The sequence below is a fragment of the Silurus aristotelis genome (genome assembly GCF_946808225.1).
Source record: "Silurus aristotelis genome assembly, chromosome: 13".
Taxonomy (NCBI): domain Eukaryota; kingdom Metazoa; phylum Chordata; class Actinopteri; order Siluriformes; family Siluridae; genus Silurus; species Silurus aristotelis.
Window position 1 is genome coordinate 16,519,337 of NC_139586.1, and position 22,918 is coordinate 16,542,254.

The 22,918-nt window shown below is 35.8% G+C and overlaps 1 protein-coding gene across 2 annotated transcripts; it reads right to left on the reverse strand.

Moving 5' to 3' along the window:
- Window positions 1-1,069: 1,069 nt before the first annotated feature.
- nadsyn1 (NAD synthetase 1) lies at window positions 1,070-22,846 on the reverse strand. Of its 2 annotated transcripts, XM_083559621.1 has the most exons (21): window positions 22,685-22,846; window positions 22,497-22,557; window positions 21,208-21,324; window positions 21,040-21,093; window positions 20,814-20,903; window positions 19,992-20,043; window positions 19,631-19,719; window positions 17,955-18,072; window positions 16,624-16,755; window positions 15,357-15,428; window positions 15,133-15,257; window positions 14,669-14,717; window positions 14,468-14,570; window positions 13,497-13,665; window positions 12,130-12,265; window positions 7,349-7,455; window positions 7,132-7,263; window positions 4,447-4,516; window positions 3,334-3,462; window positions 2,553-2,729; window positions 1,070-2,429 (listed from the first exon to the last, which is right to left on the reverse strand). In XM_083559621.1, exons 1-21 carry the CDS (start codon window positions 22,767-22,769, stop codon window positions 2,391-2,393), a joined length of 2,106 nt encoding a protein of 701 aa, XP_083415747.1. In that variant the 5' UTR covers window positions 22,770-22,846; the 3' UTR covers window positions 1,070-2,390. The 2 variants fall into 2 exon arrangements, with proteins under 2 accessions (XP_083415747.1, XP_083415748.1); XM_083559622.1 differs by lacking the exons at window positions 22,497-22,557; window positions 22,685-22,846 and having other exon boundaries at window positions 2,233-2,429; window positions 21,029-21,093; window positions 21,208-21,282.
- Between the last annotated feature and the right edge of the window lie 72 nt (window positions 22,847-22,918).

Sequence of the window (22,918 nt, forward strand, 5' to 3'; positions counted from 1 at the left end):
TATTGCTGCATAAAACTAATCCAATCCGAATTTATATTTTACTTTTGTTACAAAGCTGTTAGTATGTCCTGACACTGGAAATGCAAAATACATATATTCTTACATCACATAAAACTTCTCCATATCAACAATGACATATTTTCATGTGAAATATCTGGCATGTAAGTTCCTCTAAGGAACCATACTGTAGAAATACTTTTTTTTTTTTTTTTGAATAAATTTAATATGATGAATGAATGAATGAATGAATATTCAAAAATGAATACTAGCGTTATATGTTAACGGTTAGTTTTATATATTAATTACCATATATAGGTTTACACTTCAGTATTCATGTCTGAGATAATTATTTTTTTTCCTTTTAAAAGCATACATTGAAACATACCTTTTTTGGGGAAACAGATTTAAATAATAGTGATAAGCAATTTAATTGCATCATAAAGGCTATGAAGAATATGGCAGAAACTATAAACTTAAGTGAGTATTAAATGTTTTATTTTTATCAGTATATTTATGTGCATGCTCGGTGTCATAGTTTATTGTGGGCCATTGTTGAACTGATCGTTGTTGAGCAGTGATTTCACTAGTACAAACACATGGTACATGGCGTTTACAGAATATGACCATAAATATTCTGATTTGTGATACCTTCAGACAAAGTATAAGTGGTTGACATGCTCATTGTCTCACACACAGACATATATTAGGGTCATTTGTGGTCTCACCCTCACATGAGACCCCTTTGATCATCTTCATTGTTCTCCTTAACGTCTTATCACATTCTTTTGTTCTGTTGTGTTAGAACCTGTGGTCACCCATTGTTTCTTTTTTAATCTTGTCCAGTCTTACACAGCATGGGCCTGGTTCCCATTTGATTAACTAATCAATAACAGAACAGGAACCTTAAAGTAATCTCATGAGTTAAAAATCTATACTGATATTATTTTAAATGCCCAATACTGATATTACACTATATATTAACAATGGGATGTTTATTTATTTTTTTATTTTTTACATATTATTATTATCATCATTAACTGATAAGTTCTGGTAGAATTTATAGATTCTGTGGGGGAAATCCTTAAACATTTAACCTGTTGCATGTTTTCTTGCATTGTATAAATCTGTTTAACTGACTCCTAAGCACCAAGTCTGCCTGGAAACTAGTATAAAGTCTATGGCTTGAATGTATAACATACACCATTGAGCTTGTCGAGTAACTTTTTTTATAAAGTGCATTCTTAGAAATAAATAGAAGTGTCTGAGAATGCTATTTTTGTTTCATTCCATTGATAAGCTTTATTTTATATGCATTATAAATCTGGGTGTGCATTACATTTAAACTAAATGTTTATCATTTGGAAACAGACTTATAAGTTGGAGTCAGATAGTTTAATTTACAAAAATGATAAATTTGAGTCAAATATATGTAATTTTTCCATTACAACTTTCTTTAGCTACAAAATTCTTTACCATATTAATGTACGATACTCATGTCAAAGCATAGGCTTTCACATAGATGAGGCTCCTGATTCAGCATCTTTGTACTGAGTCAGTATCTCTGTATGAATATGAATTTGTCATATGGGAAAGACAACTCAGATCTGGAAATAAAAGCTTCCTATACAGTCAGCTGCCTTTTTCTCCAGAGGATAAAGCAGTCATAAAAGTAAATAAATAAGTTGTCTGTCTACTTTATACGCTATAATATTAATGAATTTGTTACTTGGTTATGAAGTTTATTATTATTATTATTGTTATTATGCACTGGAGCTACACAATGTAGCTAAGAAAAGAATTTATTCCATACTGAACATAATGTACATGTTCATATTCAAATGTTCATTTCTAAACTGCAGTTAATTAGATCATTACTTCTTTACTAATTAAGTGAAACTAAAAGGTATGCTGTTATGGAATAAATCAACTGGGTGACTTTACACAAAGCTGAAGAGCAATATTTCTATTGTTTTCTATTGCAATATTTCTATAGAACCTTTTGTAGCAAAGCAATTTTTTAGTGCTACATTTTAATTTTTTTATTTAAACCCTTCTCACGGTACAAAGACAAAAAGTGACAGCCCAACTTAACTGTTAAAAAAAAAAAAAAAAAAAAAAATAAATAAAAAAATAAACTGTATACGACTGCCAAACTAAGATAAATTGTAAAACCTGTAACTTAGATAAAAAATCTAATAAAAAGTGAAATGAGTATATTTTATTTTCTATATATATATATATATATATATGCATACTCTAAATAATATACTGTATATGACCACTAATTAAAATCTACTCCATAATGCATTCAACAGGATATTTTTCAACAATGAATTAGATGTTCAGAATCTTTAAACAATTATTGTGATGAACACCGTTTGATACAGATCTTATATGAATTCTGCATGGCCAGCCTCCATTAAAGAAATCTGTAAAAAAAAAACAATTAAAATAAGAGAGAGATTGTGGCTTAGAATATCAATATATAAAATATCAAAATCATTAAACGAAGCAAAAAAGTGTACAGTAGACAAAATGCTCGCAAGCCAAACCTCATGGTCAATGCAGCGGAACTGCCAAGTCCAGTGTGTGTTGTAGAGAAAGGGACGGAGATCAAAGCGGTTGTCGTCTGGGCCGTAGCTCTCAGCGTGGTATGACGGCGTCACGGTAGTCATCTTGTGCCTGTTGACTGAGTACATCCTGAAGAAATGCTTTATTTTTGTAGCCACCTAATTAACAAGAGTTTGAAAATAAGAATGGACCATCACTGATTTTATATAAGTGGCATGTTATTATAACGTAATGTGTAATGTCAAAGTTTTATTTCATTGTAACTGGAAGTTGTCTGGCAGATCGTTAGCTAAGCTATTTTTTGTTTGTTGGTTTGTTTTGCACAAATTTACAAGCTGTTATATTAGTCTGTTTATTTGAAAAAGTAAAACTAGATAGTCCCTGAACATGCTGCTTTTATCACTAAACCTTTGTCACAGCTATATAAGATTATTATAAGAAAATCATATTCTCAGCCATTTATTTAAAACTACGGTGTTTTCAAAAGGTTATGACCATAAATGTGATTCTAAATTAGGCCTAAATTTGACCTGATGTTGGTGCCAGTTTTTTGACAGAACTGTTGCTAATTTCACAACTTTTTACAAGACACTTCAATGGACTGCCATGCAGACCCTTGCCAGAAGAAGTAAAAAAGTAGAGAAGGCAGAACAATAAGGGCCCCAAACAGCTTCAGTGTTTGGCCCCACTAATGTCCCTGATTGTTTCAGTATTAAAAAAAGTAATTCACTCCTAACGATTAGGTAGAGGGCAGAGTATGACCTGTAAAGGGGAACAGCTTTCTTTCCAGAAGTGAATGAGCTTGCAGAACATACTGTACGGGCCACACTTAGAGAGCTTCCTAAGCTTCCCGATCACCGAGAGCTCCGAATAGGTCAACCCCATATCAGCCTGAGAAAGAGAAAAAGATTCTGTTCAGCCATATGAGGAACAGTTTATATATATAGTTTTTCCTTGCCATGGCGACTGTGACTGTGTGTTCTCATCAGGGATAAATACACCATTTACATTAACTCTTAAAATTCTGTAAAGCTGCTTTGAGACAATGTCTGTTGTGAAAAGCGCTATAGAAATAAACTTGACTTGACTATATAATTGAGCTCACCAAAATGCTAATATTGAGACGATAAACAAGACCTACAGATAGAGACTGAGGTCTGGATACTGGTGAACCATTGGAAAAACATGCAAATTAAACCAATAACAAAGAAAATTTATAAAAAGTATATTTAAGAACACACAATCAGCTCTAGTACCATTTAACAGAATAGGCAAACATTTTGTGCATAATATGAACACATATATATTGTGTGTATATATATATATATATATATATATATATATATATATATATATATGTTTTCATTTGCCAATTACTCAAGCCCCTTTTGAAAAAAAATAATTCAGTGAAAACATATATGGTACAATTATTGGCACCCTTTAATTTATTTAAAGTGAATATTTTTTTATTGCTCACAGTCTCTATGAACTTTATAATTGCTTTTGACTGCTTCCTATTTCTCCTTGCTATAAATATAAATGTTGCATGCATGCAACTTCCATCACTATGAACAAGTTAGTTATGATATACAAATTAATACTCGGTCAATAATTGCTCTTCAAGTGTGGATCTGTCAGGACAATGGTTAAACATTAGACCCCTAAATTATTTAACAAATCCTTGAGAAATGATTGCATTAAAATAAAACTATTTATACATAATCATGAGGCCAAGCTCAATGTATCATTTATTGTCCTTTATTTTCATGAAGGGTGGCAATAATTTTGGTAATCACTCGATTTTCTTCTCAAAGGCTGTTGTATTTGTGTATGTCCATTTTTCTCAAAATCTTTCTCAGAGTGACTCATTCATACCTCATCAGTCTGAGACACCTGGCCATTGATCAAAGGTTCGAGCTCTGCTGTGGGAGGAGCAGCCACAATGCTGCAGGACAGAAGAACAGGACAAATAATAAAAATGCTGCTGCAGATGATGTCACTTTCATTTATGATGCAAAATCCAGATCACCCGCTGCATATTTTTTAGCTTGATTTGCTGCAACACACCTGGTCCAACTGGTTTAAGCAGGTAAACAACAAAGAAATGCCACATAAATGCGATCGCTAGAGGTAGTTTGTACTTCTTGGATTTTTATACGCAATGAAAACTTGTAGATCATTATGCATTTGCTGTTGTGTAAGGTACTGGGAAAAATTGATGCCTCTACTTTTGCATATTTGTCCTACCAAATGGTTTTAAAACTTTCATTTAGAATGTATTGCAGGAAAAGGAGAACATAAGGAAACATGCTGAAGGTAAAAGAATATGCATATCGTGTAAAATAATGAAAATAAGGGAGATGTGCAGACCTGCAGTAACTACAGGGGAATAAAGTTAATCAGTCACACCATGAAGTTATGGGAAGAAGTAGTGGAAGCCAGGCTGAGAGAAGAGGTGACTATCTGTGAGCAACATTATGGTTTCATGCTGAGGAAGAGAATTACCGGTGCAATATTTGCTTTGAGAATGTTGATGGAGAAGTATAGAGAATGTCAGAAGGAGTTGCATTGTGTGTTTGTGGATTTAGAGAAAGTGTATGACAGGGTGCCAAGAGAGGAGTTGTGGTATTGTATGATGAAGTCTGATGTGTCAGAGAAGTATGTGAAGGTGGTGCAGGACATGTATGAGGACAGTGAGACAGAATTGAAGTGTGCAGTAGGAACGACAGACTGGTTCAAGGTGGAGGTTGGATTGCATCAAGGATCGGCTCTGAGTCCTTTCCTGTTTGCAGTGGTAATAGACAGGTTGATGGACGAGGTCAGACAGGAGTCTCCGTGGATTATGATGTTTGCGGGAAGATATTGTGATTTGTGGTGAGAGTAGGGAGCTGGTTGAGAAGAGCCTGGAGAGGTGAGGGTACGCGCTGGAGAGAAGGCGAATGAAAGTCAGGAGAAGTAAGACAGAGTACATGTGTGTGAATGAGAGGAAGGGCAGTGGAGTGGTGAGGTTGCAGGGAGGAGAGGTGGAGAAGGTGGAGGAGTTTAGGTACCTGGGATCAACAGTGCAAAGTAATGGAGAGTGTGTCAGAGAAGTGAAGAAAAGTGTGCAGGCAGGGTGGAGTGGGTGGAGAAGAGTGATAGCAGGAGTCATTTGTGATAGAAGGGTACCTGCAAAAATGAAAGTTAAAAGGACTGTGGTGAGACCTGCGATGTTGTATGGTTTAGAGACAGTGGCATTGAGTAAAAGACAGGAGGTGAAGCTGGAGGTAGCAGAGCTAAAAAATGTTAAGGTTTTCGTTGGGAGTGACGAGAATCGACAGGACTAGAAACGAGTTTATTAGGGGGACAGTGCATGTAGGACGTTTTGGAGACAAAGTGAGGGAGCCGCAATTGAGATGGTTTGGAGATGTGCAGAGGAGGGACATGGGGTATATCGGTAGAAGAATGCTGAGGATGGAGCCACCAGGAAGGAGGGAAAGAAGAAGACCAATGAGGAGGTTTATGAATGTGGTGAGGGAAGACATGCAGGTAGTCGATTTGAAAGAGCCAGATATAGAGGACAGGGGGGGTATGGAGATGGATGGTCCTCGGTGGTGACCCCTAATGGGAGCAGCCAAAAGAAGAAGAAGATTGGTTTGTTGGACTATTTCTGCTACGCTGCTGCTATTGAGCGAGTCTGAAGGCTCTTTTAAGCTAGTTCAAACAGAGATGTTAAGAACCATGATGCAAAAGATAGAATGGGTAATCCCTGTAGCAGATCTACAGGGTGGTGCTGGGAGGTGTAAAGTGGAAGGGAAATATACAGTACAGACCAAAAGTTTGGACACACCTTCTCATTCAAAGAGTTTTCTTTATTTTCATGACTATGAAAATTGTAGATTCACACTGAAGGCATCAAGGGCTATTTGACCAAGAAGGAGAGTGATGGGGTGCTGCGCCAGATGACCTGGCCTCCACAGTCACCGGACCTGAACCCAATCGAGATGGTTTAGGGGTGAGCTGGACCGCAGAGTGAAGGCAAAAGAGCCAACAAGTGCCAGGCATCTCTCGTGGAACTCCTTCAAGACTGTTGGAAGACCATTTCAGGTGACTACCTCTTGAAGCTCATCAAGAGAATGCCAAGAGTGTGCAAAGCAGTAATCAAAGCAAAAGGTGGCTACTTTGAAGATCCTAGAATACGACATTTTTCAGTTGTTTCACACTTGTTATGTATATAATTCCATATATAATTCCACATGTGTTAATTCATAGTTTTGATGCCTTTAGTGTGAATCTACAATTTTCATAGTCATCTCTTTGAATTCATAGTCTCTTTGAATGAGAAGGTGTGTCCAAACTTTTGGTCTGTACTGTACATGATGGCCAAATAGAAGTTTAGTCCAAATATAAACTTGCCTGCGTCAAGAAAACCAATCAGCACGCAGATATAGTTTCATGGCTGATTTTGCTTTTGATTTTCGTTAAGGATATGAAACAACTGTCTCTAAGAAATATGCAAAAATAAAAGAAATCAGGAAGGGGAAATATGGAACTGTATACATGCACTGGACATTCCCATACCTTTTAAGAGCTGAGAGCTTAAAGTGGTCAGCACAGTAAAGCAGGAAGCTCTTCAGATCAGTCTTACTAATACCTCCGATGGGGTTTATATCAGCACTGGAACAGTCGTATTTAGTGAAGTAGCCAGTCAAACTACAGAAGGGAAAAAATGTTTTATTTAGTCCTGATTCATTACTCATTGCTGAAAATGTGAATTTGCAGCTTCTGTGAGTCAAACCTCTCATCCACATTGGCTGAGCCAAGCACCAGCAGACCTCCAGGTTTCCCTCGAGCCCACAGATACAGCTGGGCAAAAAGATAGGCCAAAATCATCCGTACACGGGCCTGGGAAATACAAACACGTGCACTTAAATATGAAAGAAATTACAGAATAAGCCAGGATGGTGTGTTCTAGTGTGATACCAAAGGTACCACTTAATTAGTGGAGACGTATGACAGCTTTGAATGACAGCTCATGAATTATATCTGTTTATAGTTTCTTTTAATGTTAGTTAAGTCAGTTCCTGGTATCACTTCTGTTATATATAAAAAAATAAATAAATAAATAAATAAAAAAAAAGGGCGGCATGACATGTTACAAAGCCCAACATACTAAATAAACATCCTGTAATGAATAACGAATTTTATCTATATATTATAAAATTGTAGGAAGCTCTGGTACAAGCTATTGTATTAATAATTATATAAATATGTAAGGGGTGTAACAGTACACATATTCTTACCAAGATTTTTCTATCCTTTTTACGTGCAGAACATAAGTTAAATCTGAGTTAGTAAAGAAACTACAGTCACGGCAGTGTCACTGTGGCTACTCCCTCCGTACAGAGAATACAATTTTTTTTTTCCACATGCATGAAAACGCTAATGAATTTATAGTGCTTGCGTTAGCCACTAACCAGAAAATGGCTAGCGGCTAACGCTAGCGCAATGCATTCTTCAGTGTTTTATGTCCAGCTTAAAGAATTTTTCTTAAAAGGAGAAAATCCTGACAATTCCACATATAAAGGGAGTGAGTAAATAAAGGATAAAAGAAATGAAGACATTTTTTTTATTATGCTGCAAAAAGCAGAACAGTTAAGTAGATCATATCTTTAGAAAATTCATTATTAAATGTAAACCACACACTTACATAAACATCTGTATTACCCAATTGGGGTCTAACAAATGTAAACTATTTAATAAAATATCTTACATTTATTTAATAAAAAAATATAATTTAATCAATTTCATTTGTGCCAATTGATAACAATATAATAAAAAGTGTACTGCATTAACTAGATTTATTACATTTTTTTTTTTTTTTTTATAAAATATTATTTAACATTTTATTTAAAATTGTTTCACTAATGTGAACTTGTTTAAATGTTGATACTGTAATTTCCGGACTATTAAGCACACCTATTTATAAGCCACACCCACTGAATTTGACAAAGATTTTTTTTTTCATTGAAACTAATGAACTTTACACAGGCTTTAACGAAAGACAGTGCCTGTTACTCGGAGACCGAGGAAAAAAAACAAACAAACCGAGGAATATGTCCTTATTATTTTCTGATGCTCATTTCTAAGTTTCCTTGACTAACCCGTAACGCTGTTTCCAAGAAATATAAAAAAGCACGAGTTTTGGAAACCTGTCTGTGCTCATATGATTTCTGTTGCAACTGGAGTTAGGGAGCTCTCCCTTCACCCAGACTCAACGTGTTACAACGGCTTGTATCTAAACAGTAGCCGACCAAGAAAGTCATTGGTCACTGTCTTCCTCCTTCCTTTCACAACTATTTCTCTCGAGTTTATATTTTGGCATCGTGCGTTAAAAAAAAAAAAGTTTTTTTTCCCGATGCCGTGCAGCTCAGAACACAGGTGAGGTGCGTTTTTTCGTTTCCGTTCGGAAGTTTCATTGGTCTAATGTTATGGGGTTCAGTTTTTTGGCTTGAAGTTTGTGAAACCGGGAAAAACCCATGAAAAATTCATAAATAAGCCGCTTCGTTGTTTAAGCCGCGGGGTTCAAAAGGTGGGAAAAAAGTAACGGCTTATAGTCCGAAAAATACGGTAATAATAATAATTTAAAAAAATTATGTTAATAATAATAAACTGTGTTAATAAAAAAAAAAAAAAAAGAAGAAATTACAAGCATTTTTGTTTTGCATTTCTTCCCCCTAACCGTATAGAAATGTAACCAAACCGTGACTACCATGGTACGTACCAAACTGTGAATTATGTGTAACTTTACACCCTTTACACACTATATATATATATATATATATATATATATATATATATATATATATATATACACACACACACACAGGCGATCAAAATTAAAGAAATAATGTCATCTTCACTGCTCAACAGTTGAAGGAGTTTTTGTCCTGTCTATACCATGCTACCAGAACACCTTTTCCACAAAATAACAAAGGTATTTAAAAAAAAAAAAAAAAAAACATTCTTTTGCAGAAAACACACTGATCAAAATTAGAGAACAACAATGACTGTAGCATGGAAAAAGATTACAACAACATTTTTTGAAGGTTACAACAGTCAGCAATTAATAGGAAGTGTACAGGCCTCTGCTCTGAATGACTTCAGCACATCTGCAGCCACAGGACAGCACTAGTCTCTTACACTGCTCTGGTGTGATTATGGTCCACTCTTCTTCCAGTCTCCTCCACAGTTCGGTGACTGTAGTGGGTTTCTTGGCCAAGGATTTTCCAGAGGTTCTCTATTGGGTTGAGATCAGGACTCTGGGCCGGCCAGTTCATTATTTCAATGTTTTTAGTTTCAAGGAACTGCTTTACCCGTTTTGCTGTGTGACATGGAGCGTTGTCCTGCATCAACACTGCGGGCTGATTGGGTGATGAATGCAGGGAAGGAACCATATGTTGTTGAAGAAGGTTCTGATAAACATTTGCATTCACTCTGCCATGTAACTGTATAATAGGCCCAACTCTTGCTGCAGAAAACATGCCCCAAACCATGACACTTCCTCCATTTTTCACTGACTTCTTTACACACTTTGGGTTTAGTGTTTCTCCAGTTTGTCGCCAAACATAATGTTTCCCATCAGACCCAAATAAATTAAACTTGCTTTCATCACTGAAGTAAACTTTGGACCAGTTCTCCTCAGTCCACACAACATGCTCCTCAGCAAAGCTTAGTCTAGCCTTTTGATTCTTTCTGCTAATGAGAGGTTTGGTCACTGCAGAGTGGGCTTTCAGTCCAAATGCTCTTAAACGTCGAAACACTGTATGACGAGACAGATCCTTACCCTGTTCAGTGCTGAACTGGTGAGCAATTCCAGCTGCAGTGTGGAAACGATTGCCCATTGAGTTCCTCCACAGTATCCTGTCCTCTCTTGTATTTGTCTTCCGTGGACGACCAGCCTTCTTGGTGGACTTGAATGAGCTTGTGATGTTGTAAAGATTCAATATTCTTGAAATCACAGATTTGTAACGACCAACTTGTCTTGCTATGGCTGATAGGCTCATCCCTTTGGCCTTCATCTGGACAACCTGGTGCCAGAGGCTTTTAGTCACTTTAGAACGGCCCACCATCTTGCAGAGTCAGTGAAACTGGAAGTTAGGCTACCAGTTAAATAGGGGTTGACAGGTAATCAAGGAAATTAGCACCAGGTGCCAGATTAACACTAATAACTGGGAGGTATCTGAAAGTGTTCTCTCATTTTGATCAGTGTGTTTTCTGCAAAATAATGTTTTTTTTGTAAATGCCTTAGTTATTTTGTTCAATTGTTTATAAATTGTTCTCTAATTTTGATCTCCAGTGTGTGTGTGTGTGTGTGTGTGTGTGTGTGTGTGTGTGTGTGTGTGTGTGTGTATATATATATATATATATATATATATATATATATATATATATATATATATATATATATATATATACACATACATACAAACCACACAAATGGTTTTAATTGCTGGATATGGGTGCATCATGACTGCTTTTGATGCTTGATTTGAAACCTAAATATTTAGTGCTAAAAAAAAATCTCGGTGGAGTTTATTAAATGTTTTTAGATCTGTGTAAAGAAAGAACGTCATGAATAGATGTGTGTTGCATTAAATATTTTAATTTAGCCTTTTTTATATTTATTAATTTATATATATTTTTTTAAATGGTCAAACAAAAAATGCAAGTTGCATTAATCACGTTTTATCAAATTTGAGCAGTAATTCATATTTTCATCATCGCTGTGGCCGTTAAGCAATGATTAACATTAAACAAAAACACATACAGTAAGCAAGTACAGTCTCTTACATTTTTTCTCACAGCAAAGAGAAGGAGACAGATGACATATGTTAGCCATACTGTTGCACAAAATGTGCTGTGTTTTCACAAATGAAGAAACTCAGTTTGGCCACCCAAATCACTGAGCTGAATAGTGTCAAACGGTCCATCCTAAGTGTGAACACTGTGGTTAGGTTGTGTTACACTGCATGCAAACTTTTTTAAAGAAAAACCGCAATCAGCACAGTTTTGCAAGAACAAATGCAATGTGATCAAGTTTTAATGATGAACTAAAACTTTTTAAAGCTAATATAAACATTGCATAATAAGTGAACAAAGAAAAAGAGGGACAGTTTACTTTTTACATTTACTGTTGTTTTAATTCAGCTAATAAACTGCTATGCAACATCTATATCAGGCCAAGTTTCACCTTAACCATCATTATATTTACCTAGCATGACAGATGTAATATTATAGCAAAAATCAATCAATGACAAATGATAGAGATTTGTCAAATTATTCCAGTAATTTGGAGTACAACACACAAAGCATTTAATGTAGTAAAACAATAAGTTCATGATTAAATGCCAACATGCTGTTAGATTCAAATTAGCAACTCTTTAACCCTCAGCAACTATTCTGGAGATCCTCTATTGACCATCTTAACATTTGTGGTTGATCATTTACAAAGCCCCCCGGCATTACAAGAACCTTATGCTACATTTACATTTTGAATTCAAATAAAAATGTACATACCTGTACATTCTGCAGTGCCAGATTCTCTCTACTGCTTCCTCCATTTGCTCGAAAAGTAGGCCACTTGCCCGTGACCATAGAGAAGATTCCCAGCATGCCTTTCACTGCCATGTCAATGTTGATTTTTAGATGATTGCTACCAGAAAAAAGAAATTCAACATTTTACTTCAAAGTACAGTGGAACCCGGTTATGTCGATGTCCTAGGGGGTCGCCAAAAAGCATCGAGGTAACCGATGATCGAGATAAACGAAAATCAAAATGGCGGCAGTATATTAACGTGCTTGAAATTTCTTTATGTACATGATGTGCGTTAATAAATGAGAATGTGAATGCATGTGTTTTTGAAGGGTTTTTTTTACACAACAGCGTTGCCGCGATTTGTTTGATGAAGGCATGTTATAAAAATACATACAGTACATGTTTATCTGTCAGGAATCCACCTGTCACGCCCCCTTCGGCCCCCTTCAGCGTGTCAGGTGTTTTCTCGGCCGCTTTCTCTGAAGCTCCCGGCTTTAATCGCGCACATATGCTGCTCGTTTATCATCATCACCAGCTCCTATTTAAACTTCCACACTCTAACTGTCCGTTATTGTTGGTATTTGTTGGTTCACGGCGGTCGTTGTTATCGCTCATGTGTATCCCGGTACGTGTCTTCCCACCGGCACTCTCTCAACGGCTGCTCTTTTCTTCCCAGCGCCGCGCCGCGCCCCTACTAACACTACGAACACTAGCACTAACTAACAGCTGAGATTCACCAGTATACAACACAACACCTGTAGCAGCTGTAAGGTTTGATTTTTCCGCCACTTCCGCGAGTTCTTCTGCGGCTGCACCGAGATAACCGACGTTAAATGGCAAATTTTCCCCCCCTTGTGCTCGAGATATCAGGGTTCGGCGACATAAAAAAAGTCGACATAACCGATAAAAAATGCTTAGAAAAAGCGAGAATTTGGCGGTTCCACTTCAAAAACGTCGACTTAATAGGGTTGTCGAGGTAACCGAGGGCGAGATAACCGGGTTCCACTGTATAATATATAAAATTTACAAAATATTATATATAAAATATATAAACACGATGGCGGGTTTTAAATCACAGTCCGTCTACATTTTTTAAACTAAGGAAATCATGATGTAATGAGTACTAGAGTAGGTAACAGTAGTGAAGTGAACATTAGTTGATTTGTTTAACTCTTAAAATACTGTCAATAGAGCGTCATTATTATAAACATTTTTTTTTTAGCTAGAATTTTAGTGCAATATTTGTGCAAAGTTTGGCAACCCTACAAACTCATATATAGTCTTCTTCCTTTCAAATTCTTGAACAGAAGTTTACAACTGTGTTGCCTGTAAAACAACAAAGTCTGACCTGCCGATTTGAGCAGCCAACTCTTTTGCTCGGTTTCGAGTGTCCTCTGAAGAATTTTCACTGCCCATGTAGCAGGTGGTGAAAAGGCGTCCACACAACTCTCGTGGATCTTCAGGCCTGTAGGAGGAATCACTCACCAGACGCTTAACATCCTCCAACACCTGATCATCTGGAAGAATGGTGTGACTAAGACTATTTCAGCTACTTCTTATGCATCGTTAGTATAAATAATGAAAGTGTGTTAGTCTTTCTCCCTTTCTCCTTATTGTGGTTTAATGAGTATAAATGGTAAATCCTAATCTTTACCCATTCTACTTGCTATATATACACAACGTTCCACGGTTACACGCATTATATGCTTAAGATAATACAATATTTTTAGCCCTTTTTAAAACTCAGTATCTTTTAGCTTGCTTGTCTCAAATTGTTGGCTAGTTACAGCATACCCCCTGGTTTACATTTTTATTTCTTGAATAGTTTCTTGTAAATTGTAAAATTATAAAATACACGTGTACAAGTGTCTTTGTTTCACAAAAAAAAAAAAAAAAAAGCAGTGTGTGTGTGTTTGTGTGTTAATTTTAATTCTGAACTCCAGTGTGGAGTTTCAAGTGTTCTTCACATAACATGTGGGTTCACTTCGGGTTTTCTAGTTTCCTTTCACCTCCACCATGAACTTTTTGTGCTAGGAAGACGTTACATGTGTTCACATGTAGCCTTGTGATGGACTGGTGTTGTGTTAGAATGTATTCTTGTTTTAAACCTGGTGTTCCAAGGAAAGAATCCCTTTGAACAAAGATAAAGAGGATACTGAAAAATGCATAAATGAACCTATAATGGCTTTAAAAAAAAAGGCTTTAAATACAATAACAATAAAATCTTAGTAGTAGTTCCACTGCAGAATTAAGCTGCACTCATTTGGCCTCTGTTAGAATCTGCATGTGTGTAACATTTAACATGTGTATAAGACTTACTGCCATCTTTAACTGCCTGACAGATGAGTACACACATGGAGTAGACAATGCAGGCTGAGGAAGCACTGTCAACCCCACCACTGAGAGGTAGCAGGAAGCCAGCCTAAAGCCCACAGACAGGAAATAAGATGATAAATGACTCACCTTTCTCTTTCTCTCTCTCTCTCTCTTTCACACACAGAAACAGCAAAGGTTTCTCACCTGACCACTTCTTCTCAAATAGTCCCATAGCCAGCATGCAGGACCAAGACTGAAGGGGAATTAATAATAATAATAATTATTATTTATATATATATATAAGGAAGTAAATAACTCTATACCGAGACAACAATTGTAAAAACATGAGAAAAACCTACAAAATGTTTGTACAGAACTAAAAGTTCATTAATTATCTGCAAAGACACTTACAGTTTTCAGGCTTAATCTAAAAGCTGCTCCTAAATTAAAAAATTATTATTTCTGATCATCTGTGAAATCTAAACAAGTTATATGTGTTCGTGGATGTGTAAACTTTAGTCCATATATGTTTTGCACCTTGAGGAAACTCAGAACAAGAACATTCATGTTTATGCTACCAAATGGTTTATGGATATATTCTGTGCTGTAATCACGTCTTCTCCTTACTCGAACGATTAAACATTAAATTTTCTGAAGGTGTGACACACCTAATCTCCTCCTGAGGAGTGTGGAACACCCAGTCTACTGCCTGGTGCATGGGCAGGAAGGTGTCTTTGCAGTTGGACAATGAAAAATCGACCTTGATCCTTTCGTATGGTTTGTGTTCGTAGTCCTGCAGTGGGTGGAAAGAATAAGAATACAGCAGCAGCTATAACTAAGAATTTGTTAGTGAAGTGCAAACTTTTCAACAATGTCTCCACCAGCGTCTTACCATGTGTGGGTGACATCTCTCTCCTCTATAGCTGCGCACGTCCTCGATGTCAAGAGTAGCTGTGAGTACCTCCTGTAATGAGTACAAAGAGATGAAGAAAACATCTAATAGCTTATGTTTTGTATTAACATTAGGGCTGAAACACACTGAGCAGTTGTATGTCTAATAATGAACAATACTCAAAATTAGCACTTAAATGAGGATTTTGTAATGTGTAATCCCCTCTGTTGTCTGGTTTAAGAACTTCAATTGGAATAAAAATATAAGCAAATACAGTAATCCCTGTTCATCGCGGTTCGAATCTCGTGCCCCCCGGTTTATCGCGGAATTGGATTTGCCACATAACTAATTTGTTTAGCTGATTTTCCCGGTCTCTCGCAAAATAAAGCTAAATATCAAAATGCAGATGTTGCATGGATGCTCCGTAAAATACAGATGCGGCATTAAACGCACTACCAATTCTTACAAAAATATAACATTGTTCTTTAATAAATACAAACATTAGTATGATATAAAAGAAACAAAATAATACTTGACATACTAGCTGACTACTATATTTATTAGAACATTTTCACCTTCAGCATGATATAGGGGAAACTCATCATCTAGTCATTGCTTACTCCATTAATTAGAACACATCACTAAGTGTTTTTATTCCTTATTCCTACCTACTTTTGGTCTTTATAGACCAGAAGTGCCCAAACTATTTCCTATGAAGGGCAAAAAACTAAATAAAAAAAAACTAAAGGGCTATAGGCCAAAAGTAAATGCTTTCACTGCCATACTTCGAGAAAGCTGAAGAATGTTTTGTTTCATAATGCTTTTTTTTCATAAAACTTTTTTTATTCTTTTAAAAAAAAGCATACAATTTTCAAATCTGCCTTAACTGCTTCATAATCCATGAGTCAAGTCAAGTGAAGTTTATTTGTATAGCGCTTTTCACAACAGACATTGTCTCAAAGCAGCTTTACACAAATCAACAGTTAAGGTGAATGGTGTGAATTTGTCCCTGATGAGCAGCCATGGCGACTGTGGCAAGAAAAAACTCCCTTAGATGTTATGACTCCTTAAACTAGAAGTACATTTAACTTCTCTACCAAAAAAGCCAAACGCAAAAAGAATGAGGTTACAAAATGTGTGCTGAAATGTTCAGTGCACTGATGTGTTCCCAAAATAGACAAATTTTAAAGAGAAAATATAAACTTTTTTAAGAACAAACTAATCCTTTAAACAAAAACATAAAAGGATATTTCATAAAGAAACTTACCACATCGTCAAGAGAGAACTGTGTCCCTTGGGCCACAATGTCTCCATTTATGGCAATCATAGCACAGCCGTCATAGTACAAACGATCTCCATCGCAGCCTTTCTGATTCGCAAACAGATAGATCCCTCCACTCTGCAACAAATACAGTCAAAAATAAAAAGCACACTTTGAAGAGTACATTTTCCGAATCAAATTTACAGTACTGCTGAATAAGCAAATTTAAATGGTCAGTAGATTGATAGCTTTCAGTAATGGCAGCCTGTTATAATGCGTTGTCGTTTCTAACATAAAAACTCGATCACAGGTTAAGTAATAAAAAAATAAAATAATTGTCACTCTCATGCAACCTTTCTGTAAGATGTTTATTCACATTTACATAATAATACATTAATGTTAAGGAGTGTCCAGTGTCAGTGTCAAGTTTTCCTCCATGAAGGTGTAGTGATTTCTAAGTTTTTTTCCCCCTCTTAGAAAGACATATAGAGAGATGGCAGCAATAAAAGGAACTAGCATGCCTCGTATATATCACATTTTATTTGTTAGGAATGGATACAAACCAAATCTTTATTTAATTGCATTTTCTTTCATTTTAATTCTGATATTTAACGGCATCTTTATTATAATGTTTTTAAAATTTTCAAATGCAAATTCTATTTGTCACATACATAACCATACACATATGACATGCAGTGAAATTAAATGGTATCTAACAAGTTGGCTGTGGCATAAAATAGAATAAAAAGAAAGAAATTATATATAGAATATAGGAATAGATTTGTGCTTACATAATGGCTGCTGTAAAACATCACTGGAAATCTTTATTATTAATGGCAGTAATCATATCGCATGGAAAATTTTGTACTACGGCTTTTTATAGCTTAATTACATTCCAGAAAACAAAGTGGCAATATGTTTAATATAGATCAATGCATCTGGTATTTACCAATCTAAAATGAAATCAATTTCAAGCTTAAAATAGTCTTGTTCTATTGGCAAAGAATTCTGCCCATTTTAAACGTTTATTTCTAGGAAGACACAAAACTGTCTGCCAAGAGAATAAGAAAACTACAAGCTTCAAATTCAATAATAATAACTGAAAAAAGGTTTAACACGCTTTTATTTTGTTTACTGTTGGCTTACTATATTCTGGATGTTTTTACTTAACTGAGATGACTATTGTTCAGTGTAATAGCATTTTATGAGAATGTCTTTATTTTTATGTTGAGGCAGAGACGACTAAAGGTCAATGGGAAAAAAGCGTGTCTATTTTTGTCTCAGGCAAAAGTTTCTCAATCCTGTGACAGGAATATTTGTAAATGTGTGTAACTGACCTTTGTGGTGGCTGACTTGACCAAGTTCACCCTCTGGTCAGCCTTGCGTAGCTCATGGTAGCTGGCGGACGAGTTTGTAAAGATCTCAATGCCGTCCAAACCCATGTCCACATGAGGACTGAAAAAAGGTCACATAAATTAGGTCATTATAAAGAGTTCAAAAAGGTAAATTGTGCATTGAACATAGTCTGTTTGTTATTCGGGAATATTGAATGAATACTGGTCTTTATCAAAATGTCCATGTTGACTGGTCAATTCATTTTAAGTGGAGTTGTGATGCAGTCGCACAGCATAATTACAATCTAGACCGGGGCTCGCGGCTCTTTAGCCCCCATGCTGTGGCTCCCTGCAGCCTTTACAAAATGGCGTGAATAAAATTTTTTTTTTTTTAAGTGAAAAGTGTTTCAAAGAGAACAACCCTGATCTTGGCATTCGTGGTAACAGATATTTAAGATTTGATATTTTGTCGATCAAACCATATGTCTCTTACTCTCTATCTAAAAAAGAACAATCTCAGATGAAAACAAAGTTTAATTCTGTGTGGACATATTTATTAGTTTTGACTGCCAACGATGCTGTCCTGTCTGCATGTTTGATATGTGGTGAGAAATGGCTAAACAACAAACGTCACACGACATTTCCAAACAAAGCATTTTATTGGAGAACTACCAAAAGAACTACCCAGCTGGAGATGCTGCAGTTCTGCTGCAAAAAGCTGAGCAGATTATATTTAGCTTCATACTTCAACTTTAACTTCAATGTCAATTTATTTTTATAGCACATTTAAATGAAACTTTGTTGCATACAGTGGATAATGACTCCAAACAACAGTTGCTAGTTTATTTGGCAACTCAGAAGATAATAAAGCGCAGAAAGGCATATAGGATATAGGAAAGAATTGCTAATTAAGATATCAAGGCATTTATGCTGCTATGCCACTCTCTCAAGGCCAGGCAACACTCCTATTTCTTGCCAGGGTAAAAAAAATATACATTTCTGTCATCCAAATGCAATAGAAATCACACTATTGCCACCTAGTGGTGCAACTAGGCAACTACCTTACATCATAAAACATAAAATTGTGGTATTAATTTAAAGATCAAAAATGTTTTGTGGCTCCAGGTAAATTTTATTTGGAGAGAAAGGGAGCAAAATGGCTCTTGTAGTTGCAAAAGTTGCAGACCCTTGGTCTAGACAAACTTAGTTGTTTGTTTAAAATTGCATTGGTATGAGCAGCAAAAATGTACTTTCACCAGATTATTTCCTAAATTGTTACAAGGAATTAAAAGCTCAAATCAATATTTGAAGTAAGTCAGTTAAAGAATCAGTTGAAACTGTAAAAACAGTTAAATTAATCAATAAAAATATGCATACTGTAATAAGCTGGTGTCCAATTGTGAGCTATACAGTTAATTATGTGTTCACCTGTTAAGATTGCAGGAGTGTGTAATGTAAATAATAACAATAATAATAATAATAATAATGATCATTATAATAATAATTCATGTAAGATTGTTTTAAAATTTTAAGCAAAAGTCTGATTTAAGCTAAACATTTGAGTGGGAATAACATAGTGGGGATCATTTTATTCATTTTGTATGAATTTTGACTTCAAATTCAGAAAAGCAGTCTTGGGTAGCCCATCTCAACCACTGAGTGGATTTATAGTGCAGTACCTTCTGGGGTTCCACAGTTCAGCACAGATTTCACTCCCTATACACGTGTCCTTAGTAGACAGGACTGCATCACCAAATGGAACTGTCACCTAAACAAAATGATTATTAGAAGCAAATCTAATCAATTTGATTTAAAAATAGAGTAAAAGCAACGATACATGTGAAGCCACACAAGCTGTACATTTAAAGTCATCATTTTGGAATGCTAATTTCATCCAAGATGTTCATTTGATACTTGAAGTAAGGGTGTGGAGACAAATTTGTTCCCAAACAGAGATTTAAAAACATTTGGGTAAGGATTTCTCGTCCTATAAAGTGTTTCTTTGTTGAGACATGTCATGGGTGGACTGGAGTGTTTTACCTGTCCTGTCACATCCTGGATCATTCTTGGCAAAAAGTATTCCTCAACATATCTGTAAAGAAAAAGCACAGCATCATTGTTCATACTGGAAACAAATTTTTTTTTTAAGTTTGATTAAAAGAAAAAATAAGAAAAATCCACCCCGAACAATCTTTATATTACTCTTTATGATCACCATCTTTAATATCTTCCAAGTTATACTTTGTTATATTATTATATTATTACCCACAGTATTATAATCATCCATAAGTTCTTGGGATTTAACCCTCAATTTATCGCTACCTACAGAACTTTTACCTTATCATCTACATCTCTCAGAGATTGTTTACAAGCGAGGCCAAGAATTATATGCTGCATGAGTTCTGGATATTTTGAGTCATATGCACAAACATCTACACTAATTTAACATTGCTCGAAAATGCAACAAAAAATAATGATAACTGTGAATGATTGAGAAAAGATGCGCTTGCACTTTGAACGCTAACATCAAATTTGACCCTTATTCCGCTCGATTTAGATTCGTATTTTATTCCTATTATACATTACTGTGACTAGAATTAACACTGCCCAGACCCCCCCCCCCCGGTAAAGACAGAATCAGGTTTATTGTTTAAGTGTGTTGACAAACACAAGGAATTTGGTTCCAGCCCTGACACAGGACTAATATTGCCACCTTAACCAGCAGACTTGCTATAAGATCACTAGGCATCACATCACCAATCTTTTCCATATTAACATTTTTATTTATATATGTTTCAGGGTGAAGTTTTCCTTCCACAAAATGTTGTAGTAATTCTGAAAAATTTGTGCACAATGCTGTACCTGGGCTTACTCCACGGAGAAAACCAGCGGAATTCCCTATTGTTGCCATAATTTGCTAAAAGCATTTTAGGCCGAACCAGTAAAATCTTCCTGTAGCAAAAAGCAAAAGTAAATTTCACAAGCCAGTACTGACATGTTTCCACATGTTCAAGTCAAAACTATGTATAATAGGTGCTGGCACAATCACGACTTGTACTTATTTGATTTGTCAATACCAAAGACTGACTTGTTCAGGAACAGGACTCTGCAGTTATAACGCACGTTGTGATGCATAACCGGCCTGTATGGGGTGGGGGAGGGGGAGGGACACCAAGTTAAAATGAATAGCAAATTATTTAAATTCATAACTGAACACAATAAGGTAATATTTAATGTTAATCATTTCAACACTCACATGCCAACATCGCAGATTATATCATGTGTCTCAGGGGACTCCAGAAGCACTTTAAGGACTTGGAAGCAGTGCAGAAGCGTGTCAGATTCATAGAAGTGATCGGCGCACCCGTACCCACTTATAATAAAAAAAAGCACAGGGTTTTTTTTAGGGTTTTTTTTTTTTTTTACATTTAGTCTGGAGTTACACAGAAGGCTTGTACTGGTATAGACTACCCAAAACCCAAATTTAATCCATGAAACTCCCAGCAAATCTGTATCAAATAGTTATTCTACATTAAATTAAATTTCATACAATTTTATCTGTATAGTTTTAACAATGGACAAAACAAAGCAGCTTTATAAAAATAAACAGATTATAAATTCATACATTATGAAGGTATCCCTACTACTTGTTTCCTTAGTATCTATTATTAGTGGGTGGTGCAACTAGCAATCCACTTTTGAACTCAACATAATATACTGATTTACATGCATCTTCAGTACCACTGGTAAACAGACCATGATCATTCTAATGTATTCATCCTTATTTGCAGTCGCTGCACCAAATCACCATAAAATGTCTCTGTTTGCTTTGTAACTGCAAGTCAATACATGTGTGTATGTAGCTTTATTAGGTCTTGAATGCTAAATAATTGCATAATACAAATAATATAATGTTCCCAGGAAATGACATGCACTCAAACTAATCAACAAAATAAATCATACACATATCAATAAACAAAAAAGCAAAGCAGGACACCGTCACTGATTCAGTCTGAGCCCTGATATGAATGTGACAAAAAAGTTGCTTTCAAAAATAAATGAAATTCTCATTTCCACAAAGGTGGAAAAATTAGGTGGATTAAGTCAGATCTCACAAACGATGGGCTGTGCTGTGATGAAAAAGCTAACAACAATAAACAGAGTGGTACAATGGCATCTGATGAAAAATGTAATAACTGTTACCACCCTGAAGCTGATTATCCTATATGAGTAATACATTTCTTTCTTTTATAAATTATAGAAGATATAGACAGCAATGGACAGTCCATATTACTTGCAATTTGACAGGTTATAAACTTTACAAACAGCTTTACCTCTGACTGTTACATCACTCTAGAACTGGAGACTCCTTCTATACTTTTAAACAGCATTTAAAACAATTTATGCAAAACATTTATATAAAGAACAACATATTAAAGCAGGTGCATTAATATAAATCTTGGAGCTGATGTTAGAAAGACAAGATTAATCTACACCTTCTGATGTTTTACAATGCAGAATATAGAGGGATAATGTAGTAATTACCAGATTTCCAGCTCTGGTCCCAGTCTGTACTTGGCGCCTTGGGATTTGGCAACTTCAATACCTGTTATATGGAGTGAAATACAAACAAAACAGATCAACCAAATCCAAAAATGCTTCTCTTGCCTACAAAACTTATGCAATAATTCGTCCATTTGTACGCACAAGTTACAAAACAAAAGAAAACTTACTCCTCAGTATTCTTTGTAAATTGCCATCAAAATCCAAAGCCCATTGATTCAGGGAGCACGTCGCCAATGTCACTTTTCGGCCCATGCTGTCAAAATAAACTTCTACCTGCAGAGCCCCGAAACGATCTGCACGCGAGCCTTCCGCCTGCTCAAGTGGTTCACTTCCGGTTTGTAATCCCCGCCCATCCGCCTTGTTCCCAGTATGCAGAAAATAATTGTTTCAGGGACACGGAT